The sequence below is a fragment of the Heteronotia binoei genome, chromosome 3 (genome assembly GCF_032191835.1).
Source record: "Heteronotia binoei isolate CCM8104 ecotype False Entrance Well chromosome 3, APGP_CSIRO_Hbin_v1, whole genome shotgun sequence".
Lineage (NCBI taxonomy): Eukaryota > Metazoa > Chordata > Lepidosauria > Squamata > Gekkonidae > Heteronotia > Heteronotia binoei.
In genome coordinates this window covers 90,412,762-90,425,778 of record NC_083225.1, presented here as the reverse complement: position 1 = coordinate 90,425,778, position 13,017 = coordinate 90,412,762, and the positions used below count along the sequence as shown (strand labels likewise).

Sequence of the window (13,017 nt, the reverse complement as noted above, 5' to 3'; positions counted from 1 at the left end):
CTTCCTTGTGGCTCTCAAACATCTAACATTCATGTCTTGCGGCTCTCAAACATCTGACGTTTATTCTTTGTGGCTCTTATGTTAAGCTAGAGGGACACTTGATTTGATCCAGAAGGGTTTGTCTTCTGATGAACTCTCAGAATTCTGTTAGTTATTCATGTAAATGTATTCTGACTTTTGACAAGTGAACAATAAGACAAAATCAAAAAATCAAAGCTGTATAGTGTTTTAATCTTCCTTCAGACGTGATGTTTTTAGGGCATTATAGTTTAAGTTTAAGAATACCCGTTTAAGAATACCAGAAAGTTGTAGAACCATTTTGTTTACATTTTCTCTAGAGAATATATTTAATTTATCCACCAGATGACTTAAGCAACAAATCACCATAGTTGCTGAAGGCTTTTCCACCATAAAATACAGTTTTGCATATTTGTTATAAAACTTTATTTAAATTGATTTTTTTCTTATGATTTACTATGTACTGTGGGGGGTAGGCAGAATCCATCTATTGTTCCCACAGTGTCTAGCACAGATATGTTAGTTTGGGGATAGACTATTTTTATCAATAAATTACATCCCTGAAGAGCCAAGAAGCACACAACCAAACTATTTAAACTGCACACATGTACATTCAATACTGTTTTCTTAACAAATTCATTCAATTCTTAAATTCTTAACAATTCATTTGTTAGACGGTACAATATGAATGAAATTGACTTGTACAAAACTGAACTATATCATGACCTGTATATTACTATTACACAAATCGTACAAGAGGTTAATTTTTCATTCTTCATGTGCTTCAAGTATAACTATTGTTCATATCTGAAGCAGTTCCTGTTGGGCTTTGAATACCTTGTGTTCCTTGGACAGGATATCCTTCATTTGTCCGCCTCAACATGATGATGAGCAAAGCTTTTGTTGCGCTCTGTGCTTGGTTATGGGTGGGTCAGCAGCTGCTCCTAGTAGAGGAAAGGTAACTATAGCAACAAAAGTTATCTGCATCATCCTGTATTTCCTTGCAGCTACCCCAGTCAGTGCTCCTCTCCCCCCAAAAAAGCCTCTGAAGCTACCAACTAACTAGAAGGCAAGAAGAAAAAGCTCTAGCTGTCCTAAGACAAATTTCCCAAAATTTTATAAATGTATATCAGAAGCCAGGTCAGAGCTGGCAGGTACTAGAGATGACGGCTTGGCTATACTGCCTTTGCTGCAATTTTGTGTTTTGGCTGCTGTCTCTGCTGTGTTTGAACCCTAGCTCCAGTGGTATCTTAGAAGGAAAAGTTTCCCCAACATCATTACCCCGCATCAAACCCAGCTACAGTTTTGGTCGAGCTTTTCTGGGACTTGATAAATGCAATGCCTGCATTGGAACATCAATTTGCAAGAAATTCTTTAAAGAAGAAATAAGGTCAGAATCTTCATAGCATATTGTGGGTGGGGAGAATATGGGTTAGTGCATCTATTAAAATTTCCTTCCTGCTTTGAAAAAAAAAGGACTCAAAATAATTTGTTATAAGGTCATCATTTCTGTATGTCTACTTTATCAATAACAAATAGACCTTTACAACAACTGTAAGCAATTTCTCAGATTTTAACCCTTGGTCATTTAATAAGACAGATGACCAACCTGTACTAAAATACATTTATATCGGTATTGTTCACTGAAGATGTTTGCTGATAAACAGCTAATAAGAACTTGGTTTATGACCATTATGTAATTTGCAGGGGGAGGGGATTAAAAAATGACTACAACCACCATAGTACATGTGCATAAACACATCTTGACAGTGTACTTAATATACCCTGAACTTTATTTATGTTGATTAATGTCAGGAAAGGTGAGTTTGATGCCAGAATTCAAGAGACAAGATTGCAGAAAAATTAAGCCTAGTTGAATCTGATTTACTTCACATACTTTGAGTTTATGCCTTCCTGCAGAAACCAGTTGAACTTGTTTTCAAGAAAATAAATGTAAACTCTTGAAGATTCTCCCAGGTTTTGTTAATGTTTTTAAAATAATATATTAAAATCCACAGTAAATTATTATGAATTCTCTTTTCAAATCAGTAGCTAAAAATAAGCTAAATACAACCAATGCCACTTACTTACCAGACTAAAATGTTTTCTTGAACGGATTTTAAGCAATTTGAAGGAACTGACTGAATTATCTTCATTAGGTATCATACAGGACTAGACTCTTGTAGCTACCCACTGAACCTTTTGGAGTGGAAGTATATACAAAGAAGGAATAAACTGATGATCCCAAGGCACAAGATAAATATGCCTGAGAAGGCATTCATCCACATACTTCAAACCAAGATATTTTCATGCTTAAAACCAGCACTTAAAAATACTGTAGTTTAGGTTGACTATACTTAAGGATTTTTCACATCATGACAATTGATTGAAATATTAAGAATGCTGATTTATCATTTAGAACTTTTGTACAAAATGCCATGACAATTGTCAAATGTATGTGTTTTTTAAGGCATTGTCAATGACAACTGCAGATTTATACCCCACCCTTCTCTCTGAATCAGAGACTCAGAGTGGCTTACAATCTCCTATATCTTCTCCCCCCACAACAGACACCCTGTGAGGCTGAGGGGGCTCTCACAGCAGCTGCCCTTTCAAGGACAACTCCTGTGATAGCTAAGGCTAACCCAAGGCCATTCCAGCAGGTACAAGTGAAGGAGTGGGGAAACAAACCCGGTTATCCCAGATAAGAGTCTGCATACTTAACCACTACACCAAACTGTCACAATGATTTGATATGTTTTCATTCCCAAACGCAGAGAACTAGAATGAAAGTTATTAAGGTAAAATGGCAACAGGTAGAGCATTGTACGAGAGAAATGTTCATTCTTTTACAATATGATTTAAAGTCCTAAAGATGCTTTTAGAGCAGGGGTGTTGAACTCATGAAGGCCAGATCTGATATAAATAAGGCCTTGTTGGGCCGGGCCATAAATGTAATAAAATGTAATGCCAGGTAACAGAAATATAAACTTTCTAAAGGGCACAGACATACACAATTAATGATTTTTTTAAAAAAAAATGTAATATGCTTAAAAGGTTAGCACTCTTGCAATATATTGTTTATTTAACAGTCTCTGATAACTGACACCTCTTGTTCTGAATTATTACATAAAAATCTAGAGACGATGTCTGTGCTGTAGCGATCTTGAGTAGGCTGTTCAGATGTTGTTCAGGTGTGTGTTTGTAAGCTGTAAACCTACTATTGATTTATTGATTTCATTATAGAAATCTCATGGTCAATGCTTTGAGTCTAAGACCCAAGAGAAAACATGAAATGGCTGGGCATTGTGAGCTTTTGTACATAAGTTGCTTCATGTATGAGCAAATGGAGAAAATAAAGACTTTGCTCTGTAGCTCCTGTGCGATTAAGCAAGCCTGGCAAAGCAAGCTATGATGCAGAACGAAGCAAGAGAGAGAAAAGGAAACAGATGACAGTGAGTTGTTTGTGGGCCTGATAGGAGCCCTCTGGGGGCCTAATCCCAGGCTGCACATTTGACACCCCGATTTTAGAGCCTTAGAAGTATTGGGAAGGGAAATTACTAGTGTGTGGGGAATATACATGGTGGAGGAAAATGTACTAATAAACTAGAGATAAAATACAACAATCATCATCTGTATATCTAATAGCAAAGATATATCCACAGATACTTAAATCCAGTGACTGGACTTGATAATGGGCAAGACAGAACTTTCTACAAACTTGAAAAACACCCCAGAATTGCAGAAAAATCTGACATATTTTTTAAAAAAACATTGAAAGGTTTTAAGAAAACCAAAATGATAAAAGCAGCACTTGTAGCTTTAAGAAACAGAGTCCTTTAGCAGCTGTTGCTAGGCAAGCACAGAATTCTAATAAAAGGCAGGATAAAGCGGAAAATACAGGGGATACAGGGGAAAATGACATCCTCCCCATGCCCTTTAGGGTTCCTAACCATGAAAGTGGGCCTGACCCGCTATATCCCAACACACCTGGGATATAGTTTTCCTAGGCGGAGTCTGCTGGGCTGGAAGAGGGAAAATTCAAGATAAAGGTATACATAAGTGTAGGTTCCCTATGGGTTGGAAGCAGAGAAAGAAGCAGGAGAAGGAGAGACGCCTGGTATTTTCAGGAAAGGCAAAGAGAAAATAGTGGGATGGAATGTCTCCTGCAAGTCCATGAGGGTTTCCACTTGTAACTATACTAGTACTATTAGACCAAGTTGAATAAAACTACATTTTTAGGACTTCACTCTTACATAAATGATACTGCACTAAAGCTATAAGACTTAGCTTTGGAAACATTGTTGCCTGGATTTTTTTCCCTTCCAAACTAGCAAAATGCCTGTTATTAGGATGGGCAAGGGAGGTGCAACTCTGTGCTCTGTATGTAGACACAAACATGGCAAAGTAGAGATCATTAGTGGCTAGGTGAATGTGAATATTCACTACAAACTGAGTTTGCCTCTGAAGACTGTGGATGCAATCACACAAAAGATTTGGCCCAATCTAGCCATGCCTCCATATGGATTTAATGTGCGCACTCACATGCACACATCTGCCCCCTGAGTCTTGCACATAGATATCTCATTTTAGGATGGGCTGGGACCAGATTAAATAGCTGCTGGAAACTTAATGGTAGCAGTTGGAGTTGTTCTTGAAAGGGCAGCTGCTGTAAGAGCCTTCTCAGCCCCACCCACTTCACAAGATGGCTGTTGTGGGGGGAGAAGATATAGGAGATCGTAAGCCACTCTGAGTCTCTGATTCAAAGAGAAAGGCGGGGTGTAAATCTACAATCTTCTTCTTCAAAGCTTCTTCATTGTAATTCCAGCATGGTAATAGTCAAACTGTTGTACTAAGCCAATAGGGTCAACGATATACACACCAAAGTTCCCACGCTAGAACCTCATTGGGTCATTTGAATCAGCAGGGGGGCTGATGATTGGCCTGTGGAAGCAGAGATTTGGATCTTGTTTCCAGTTGTTCCAGTGTCCCCAAACTCAGTCCTTAAGGCTCCAATGAGCCAGGCAGGAACTACCACCACACATGAAACATAAAGTCCACATACACAACAGAACTTAAGCTAAACCTATCTCACCAAACCTTCTCAAGTAACACGTTAGTTTAGCTGCTACTCTATGGCAGTCAATGATCTAGAGCAGGGGTGTCCCCAGAGGGTTCCTATCAGGCCCCTGAGCAGCTGGCTGTTGTCTGCTTCCTTCTCCCTCTTTCTTGCTTCCTTCTGCATAACAGCTTGCTTTGCAAGGGTTGCTCAATCGCACAGGAACTACAGAGCAAAACCTCCGTTTTCTCCATTGGCTGAGGCTCCTCCCTTGGGGAGGAGGGAGAGCTTACTTTGCTCTCTCAATCACACAGCAGAGCTGTTGAGCCAAGCCTCTCTTCCTTCTATTGGCTGAGGTTCCTCCCCATCCTGGTCTCCTGGGGAAGGAAGGAAAGAGCCAGAGCTTCCTTTGCCCAGTTCCCTGGATCCCATGGGAGAAATACAAAGAAAGGACCTTTAAGACCAATAAGTGCTAATGTTTTAAGCATGTTTTAAGTTTTTTAAAAAATCTTTAATTGTATTTGTCTGTGTCCTTTATAAAGCTTGTATCTCTGCTACCTAATCTTAAATAGGTACACACATGGCCCAGAGCCCAACAAGGTCTCATTTATGTCTGATCCAGCTCTCATAACAAAGGAGTTCAACACCCCTGAAGAGAATGGTGAGCACCTTCCCTGGCACCATAGACTCATCAACTGGGATACCAATTGATAACAGAGAAGAAATGGTGTAGGACATCCTGATTGCTGTGGTGGTTGTAATATGAATTGTTGAGAAGTCCTATTAATGTAGTGTCATAGTAGTCAAATACATGTTCCAAGGAAATCTAGGATGTCTAATAAGCCTCTTGGGTGCTCATCAATTAGAACAATTGTGGGCAAATTTTCATGAAAGACACTTGCTTTATTTCTAGATATCTGCTCCTGCAATATGTAGCTACAAGGAAAGTGCATTTTGCTCCTGTGATTAATATGACCACCCTCCTGGCAGGTCTTCATAGCGTGTGATGTGATTCTGCTGAAATCTTGTGAGCAGCTTTTAGCTACAGGTCCCCTATTAGATGGGGCTTTCATAAAAACAAGTACTGTAGACAACAAGTACTGACTTGTAGAGAGAAGGAAGTAATGAATAAGACCACTCAAGATAGACTTCCTACCTGCCAGAAGACAATGTAGAGTCCATGTTCTTTGGCAGATGTTACCATTCAACAGCAGTGTCTGTTGTGGTAGTTTGCAATCCCATGCTACCTCCTCTTCTTTTCTTTGTTTTGATTAATTTTCATTAGCAGAATGAGATTACCAAATCCCCACCCTGCTGAGCAATCTAATTAACTGGTACATAGAAATATACTTGACAGTCCCTGGATGAAAGAACATGATATAAGGGTGGACTATTTTTCTGGCATGGATGACACTTTACTAAACATTTCAGGTCATTAGTGCACTGGTTAAACATGTGACCTGATGTATGACCCAGTCATGTTTGCACTGCCTTTTAGCACAGTCCTAGGTTGACTCAGCCTTTTATCCTTCCAAGGTCAGTAAAATGAGTACCCAGCTTGCTGGGGGTGAACTCCAGATGACTGGGGAAGGCAATGGCAAACCACCCCATAAAACATCCTGGTGTGGCATCACCCCATGGATCAGTAACAACTCTGTAGTTGCACAGGGGACTACCCTTACCTTTAAAAGTTTCTGGAGGAAAATATTAATCTGGTTTAATGTTTTTATATTGAGTAGTAATCTGTAGGAGTGAGCAATTTTGGTAAATTGCAGTGAACTTTTACAACCATTACTTGAGAACTGTTTTACTTGTCTTTCTCCCTAGAGGAACCTTGGAAGGCAAGTTATAGAGATTCTCATTCTGTACATGGGGAATGAAACTAATCATGGCTGAGGCAGTTGGCTTCTTCCTGGCTCTTTCAAGGCCATAACTGACACTGGGCCGTACTGCCTCCTGTGAAGAAAGGTTTCAAATTCAGCAACAGGTTCTGTCAGGGCATTTTCACATGTAAGACATGTAGACTAGATAACTAAAATGAACCAATAGCAAATTCTGCTGAGTGTAGGGTTGCCAGGTCCAATTCAAGAACTATCTGGGGACTTTGGGGATGGAGCCAGGAGACTTTGAGGGTGAAGCCAAGAGATATTTGAGTGGAGCCAGGAGCAAGGTTGTGGCAAGCATAACTGAACTCCAAAGGGAGTTCTGGCCATAATATTTAAAGGGACCTTATGCCTTTTAAATGCCTTCCCTCCATTGTAAATAATGAAGGATAGGGGCACCTTCTTAGGGAGCTCATAGAATTGGACCCTCTGGTCCAATCCTTTTGAAACTTGGAGGGTGTTTTGAGGAGAGGCACTGGATGCTATGCTGCAAATTTGGTGCCTCTACCTAAAAAAACAGCTCCCCCCTGACCCCCAGATACCTGCAGACCAATTCTCCATTATACCCTATGGGAATCGGTCTCCATAGGGAATAATGGAGTGCCTGCCCAACACACATTTCCCTCCCCCACACCACTTTCTGATGACCCTGAAGCAGGGGGAGGGCCTCCAAACCAGGGGATCCCCTGCCCCCACCTGGAGATTGACAACTCTAGCTGAGTGGGCTCCACAGAGCCTGTGAAACAAGCAAAAAGAAGCGATGGTAGATGAGGGTTGAGCTTGGACAGACATGCTGGCGGGGGGGGGGGGGGGGAGAACAGCCCTGGTGGCACTGCCAGTACCTCAGAGACTCTCTACCCATCTAGGTGTATAGCTGTGTAGGTCTTAGAAAGAATGAAATATATAAGCCATGCCTGTTGCTTTCTGTTATATTATTAGCTCAAGTGATTGTACCAGCACCTCTTGTGGTTCCCTCACTTGCTTAAGCAGAGAAGTAGCTTACTGCAAAGAGAATAAAATTGTAAGTCCTGCTACTGTTTTGCAACACATTGAAGTGTCACCTACCCTCAGTTTAGGTACACACACTGTTCTCCCTCTCTTGCTGCCCATTTTCTTTGGTACAAGTGCACCACTATTATTGTTGTGGTTCAAATAAGTTATTTTATGAATGAAATATAAATTGGATATATAACAAGCCATTTTATATGTATATTGAACCAGATTTGTACTGTATTTTACACATGCTAAAAATATGTACTTTGTATGTGGGTTTATATAACAAGCCATTTTATACATACAGTGAAGCAGATTTGTACTGTGTTTTACAAATCGTAAAAAAATGTACTCTGTGTGTGTGTTTGCTGACCATATCAAATGTTCAAATAATAAATGCAAGGTATCCAACTTTCTACAAAGTATCTTACTATGTTGCATCCTTCCCTTTTTTCTTTAAAGTGAATAATATGGCTTAGCTTTACAAATGTTCTATACTTTAACTCCATGATTGTATAAGTGTTTTGTAACTGTTATTTTGGTCAAGACAATATCTAGGTTTTATATTTTTAAAATTCAAATTTATGTTTGATTGTGATTCCAGCAATATTGGGGTATGATAGATAGCTTGTAGTTCTGCTTCCTCATTAACTAAGTGACATGGAGCTTGAAAAATAGGCAAGTTCACCAGTTCTTAAGCACTTTGAACTTAACACACTTTTCCATGATCCCTGATCTTAACTGCAGGCACATGGGACTCCATGAGGCAGCTAACGCTAATGGCACTTTATGAGGAGAAGGTAATAGGAAAGACGGGACATACAAAACTGAAGTGTAGCCAACATTTCCTGTCTGAAGACTTCTGGAAGAGAGTGATGTTTTGTCTTTCTATTGTGGCATTTTTATCCTGCTACCTCCAAGAAGCTCAGGACGTGTACATGGTTCTTCTCCATTTTATCTACTCAAAAAGCTCTATTAGAAAAGATGAGATAGTGGCTGGCTCAAAATGAACAACTAGGCTTCATAGTTTAGAGAGCAATACTATATAGGTTTAGTCTGTGGAGGACCTCTTTCATTAAGTTATGGTTTGCTCACTGTATTCAGAACCTAGATGCAAGTTTCTGACTGCAATAACAAATCAATTGTATATTGCTTCTGATATGGATAAGCTAATATTTCTGTTTTCAGATATTGACTGTATGTTTTCTTATAAGGTAGCACTTTTTGCTTTGGCTGCTAGCAAAATTAGGGCAAAAGCAATATCCAGTAGACAGTAAAATTATGTTGTTAATTGGACAATTAGAGCCTGATTATGGAATCATGGGGATGCTATATGTAACCAAGATTGTGAATAATCTAAATTTGAATGTGTTAATTTTAGAGTCCTTGACTGCTTTTAACTTGTAAGTTGCTGTGATTGCAATGGACAATGGCTTTACACAGTAAATTTTGCTGAACTGAACTGACATAGGTTTAGTCAGAATGCCACTAGGGGTGTGCATTTGGTTCGGCCGAACTGCATAGACCACCGAATCACCCCTGATTCGGAAGCATATGGCACCGTATACTTCCAATTCCATTTTCAGGCCATTAAATGGGCCATTATATTCGGAAGTATACGGAAGTCAATGGAAAAGGCGGGAAAGGAGCTTCTGCAGCCTCAGGAGAGCTGCTTGCTTCCTTTCCCACCTTTGGAAGCCTTTTCCCACCTCTCCCATAGCCTCCCTGGGATCAGGGAGGGAGGGGGAGAGGTGCCCCAGCAGCCAATCCAAAGCATGCATTTGCAATATGCATTGCAAATGCATGCTTTGAAGGGCTTTTGTGTAGCTGATGGCTGGGCTAATCCCTCAGCCATCAGCTACATTGTTGTTCTTTTGTTTACTTGGGTTTACTCTGGCCAATCACGGAGCAGTGCTATTTTTTGAAACTGCTCTGTGTAGGGTCAGAGTCTGCCTGGCTGCACTCCATTCCATTGCTGTTGTGTTTTCTGTTGGTGTGTGAGAGAGAGATTGTGCTGCACTGGCCCTTGGCCTCAGCTGCTGCTGCTCTCTCTCAGCCTTTCCAACCTGCCTTGAGAAGAGAAGACGTCTAAAGTAAGACAGTCTTGGGGTTCTTGTTTTTATTTTAGTTAGTAAAAGGACTTTTTAAGACTCAGAGACCCTTTACTTATCCAGATTTGGGTGGGTGAGTACTGGGTAGCTTATTTGGGGTTAGGGGATTCTGCTGGGGATGGGGGCTTGGGGTGGGGTAGGGGGTTTGTCAATTTGCCCGTATCTTACTTTAGTGAGAGGACTTTTAAAAGTGCAATGTCCTTTTACTTTTCTTGATTTGGGTGGCTTGGATTTCTTGGGGTTAGAGTGAAGGGGGGGGGGGTTGGGGGGGAGGGGTTGGTAGAGTTTCTGTATTGTTAAAAGTTAAGATTTTTACTGCTTTAAAAGGATTCTGTGTTTGATTAGTTGCTGCTGTGTTGTGCTGCTGTTGTTCCTTTTCTCTTCTGGTTCTTGGGGGGGCTGTTTGGCCTAATTTTTATTGTTTAAAAGGCCACTTTTTTAACAGTTGAGTTTCTTGGCCTTCTCCTGTTGTCCCTTTTCCTGGTTCTGTTTTTTTTGGGGGGGGGAGGAAGCTGGCACCTGGATGAGAGATCCAGAACCAGCAGGCTTGTTGTGCTTGGCCAGCTTCCCATGTTGTTTGGGGCAGGGCTGGAGAGCTGGCATCTGTAGATTGTGTGTTCTGTGGCAGGGAAGCTGGCACCTGGGTGAGAGACCCAGAACCAGCAGGCTTGTTGTGCTTGGCCAGCTCTCCCCGTGTTGTTTGGGGCAGGGCTGGAGAGCTGGCATCTGTGTTTGCTGCAGCCTTGAGCAGATTGTGTTTTGTGTGGCAGTGATGTTGGCAACTGGGTTTATATTGGTTCCAGGCCTGCAAGGTTCATAAAGTAGATAGAGGGATGTAGTGCATTTGAGTCCTATAGAGATTCTCTGGTGTGAAGTTAGGTTTGGCTTTGGGTGCTCCAGGAATTGGACCCCCTGGTCCAATTTTTTTGGGGGGGCCTTGTGGGTTTTGTGTGGGACAGTGCCCTGAAGCTGCACAGCAGTTTGGGGGGCTCTCCTCAAAACCTCCTGCTCCCCAGAGCCACTTTTCCCACGACAATTACAGTGAGGAAGTGGCTCTAATTGGTTTTTTCTCACCATTGGGAGCAGTGTTCCTTTTGGGGTGCCCACTGATGGGTGCAGTCTTTTTGGGCCAGGGGGGTTTCATGCTGGGGAGTCCCCTGAAGCTGCCTTGCAGTTTTGGGGCCTCTCCCTCAAACCCCCCTCTGACCAGAGCCACTTTCCCCACAGCAATTATAGTGGAGGAAGTGGCTAATTGGGCTTTCACCATCATTTGTGGCAATGGGCCTTTTGGGGAGCCCAAAGACAGGGACCCCCTGGCCCAATCTTTTTGGGGCTTGGAGGGTTTGTGGGGGAGAGTCCCCTGCGGGTTCCCTGCAGTTTTGGGGGCTGGAATGGGACCCCCTGGCCCAATCTTTTTGGGACTTGGAGGGTTTGTAGGGGAGAGTCCCTTGAAGGTCCCCTGCAAAATTGGGGGCTCTCCCTCAAACCCCCTCCCCTCCAGGCGGCTTCCAATATACTCTATTTTGCCATTGATTTTAATGGCCATAGGGTATGATGGGGCTGTATATTCGGAAATAGCTGTGCATCTACCATACATGCGGCTATTCTGAGTACGGTAATAGGAAATACGTGGTATTCCATATCTTTTTGGCCCCGTGTATTTCCGAATCCGTGTAATTCCGTGTTGTTGTTTTTTTGCACACCCCTAAATGCCACTCAGGACATTTCAACAGGGCTTACTTTCTGGGAAGAATTCTTAACACTGCACCATTAGTGAGGATTTAAATCTAATAGTGCAGCCCTAAGGAGAATTATACCCTAAATCTACTGACTTCGTGGAGCTAACTTTGCTTAGGATTTCCCTGTAGGTCTCCCTGGACTTAGTTCACAGCTGCACTGCAATGATTCTCAGTGTTATTTATTTAACCATTTAATAAATTGTCATTCACAAATATAACTTGGTAATTCAAATGAATTTAAGTGTTTGTGCATAAATAAACAGATTTTACTCTCCATGAAAGAAGAAAATACATTTTTAAATTAAGTGATCACAAAAACAGCCATAGTCAAGCCAAACACTCTTCAGGGATTCCACTGGGGTTGCTTTCTAATTGAGGATTATTGCCCAAGGCTCATACATTCCTAAATCATTTTTAAAATTTAGATTGGGTGACTACACCATTAGGCTCTTTTCGAAATCATACTCATTTCTCATTAACTGTGGAAGCCATCTGCATTTTTAAATTAAAATCATTTGAAGCAGGAAAGAAATTCCAGTTTTAAAGCACTGAAATTAGTTTCATTATTTTTTGTTAATACAGCTTCATAAGATAACCCCACCCTAGTCAGAACATCCTGCCAAGGCTATAGTCATGTCTGAATTACTACTATTAGAGTTGTGATGATGTTAAATTAGGACTCCCCTCCCTCCCACCCCATATTCACAGGGAAGGTTCTTACAATTAGAAAATTTTCTTAAATGCCTCCCATTAGACAAAAAAATGTACAGCCAACATTATTTGAACATTTACAAGACTGACTATTTTGTACGTAAGTCTGTAAAAGGCTCAGATAATATACACTAGAGGGTGTTTTTTCCCCAGTCCAATGGTAGGCATTCAATAAAATGTCCTAATTGTTGTTATCTTCTCTGTGAACACAGGAAAAAAATGGGGGAGGGGAGGCTGTTTAGAGCAATTTGATGAAACACACAAATTTTTAACATCTAATTGAGCCAGCTGGGTTGGGAGAAAGAACCCAGAAGAAAGCTTCTGGGAAGGTGAGTGTTTTTTGGGGGGTGGGGGATTGCCTTTCCTAAACTGCTAAACTACTGGGGAGCATTAACTGAAGTTGCTTTGTAAGAAAACACAGTTTGCAGGTGAGTGGGTGCTTGCAGCTGCCAAAAAGTGGTATTTTTGTCTGGGTCTGTTGAAGGGTTGCCAGGTCCTGCCTT

At 41.3% G+C, this 13,017-nt stretch overlaps 1 protein-coding gene across 1 annotated transcript in view; it reads left to right on the top strand.

The window, feature by feature from the left end:
• Window positions 1-1,041: 1,041 nt before the first annotated feature.
• The window catches only part of DIPK2B (divergent protein kinase domain 2B), a 58,750-nt gene continuing 46,774 nt past the window's right edge, over window positions 1,042-13,017 (top strand). Inside the window, exon 1 of the mRNA XM_060234180.1 lies at window positions 1,042-1,408. Within this exon, the coding sequence (XP_060090163.1) occupies window positions 1,182-1,408 (227 nt within the window). The 5' untranslated portion in view covers window positions 1,042-1,181. The remainder of the gene's footprint in view (window positions 1,409-13,017) is intronic.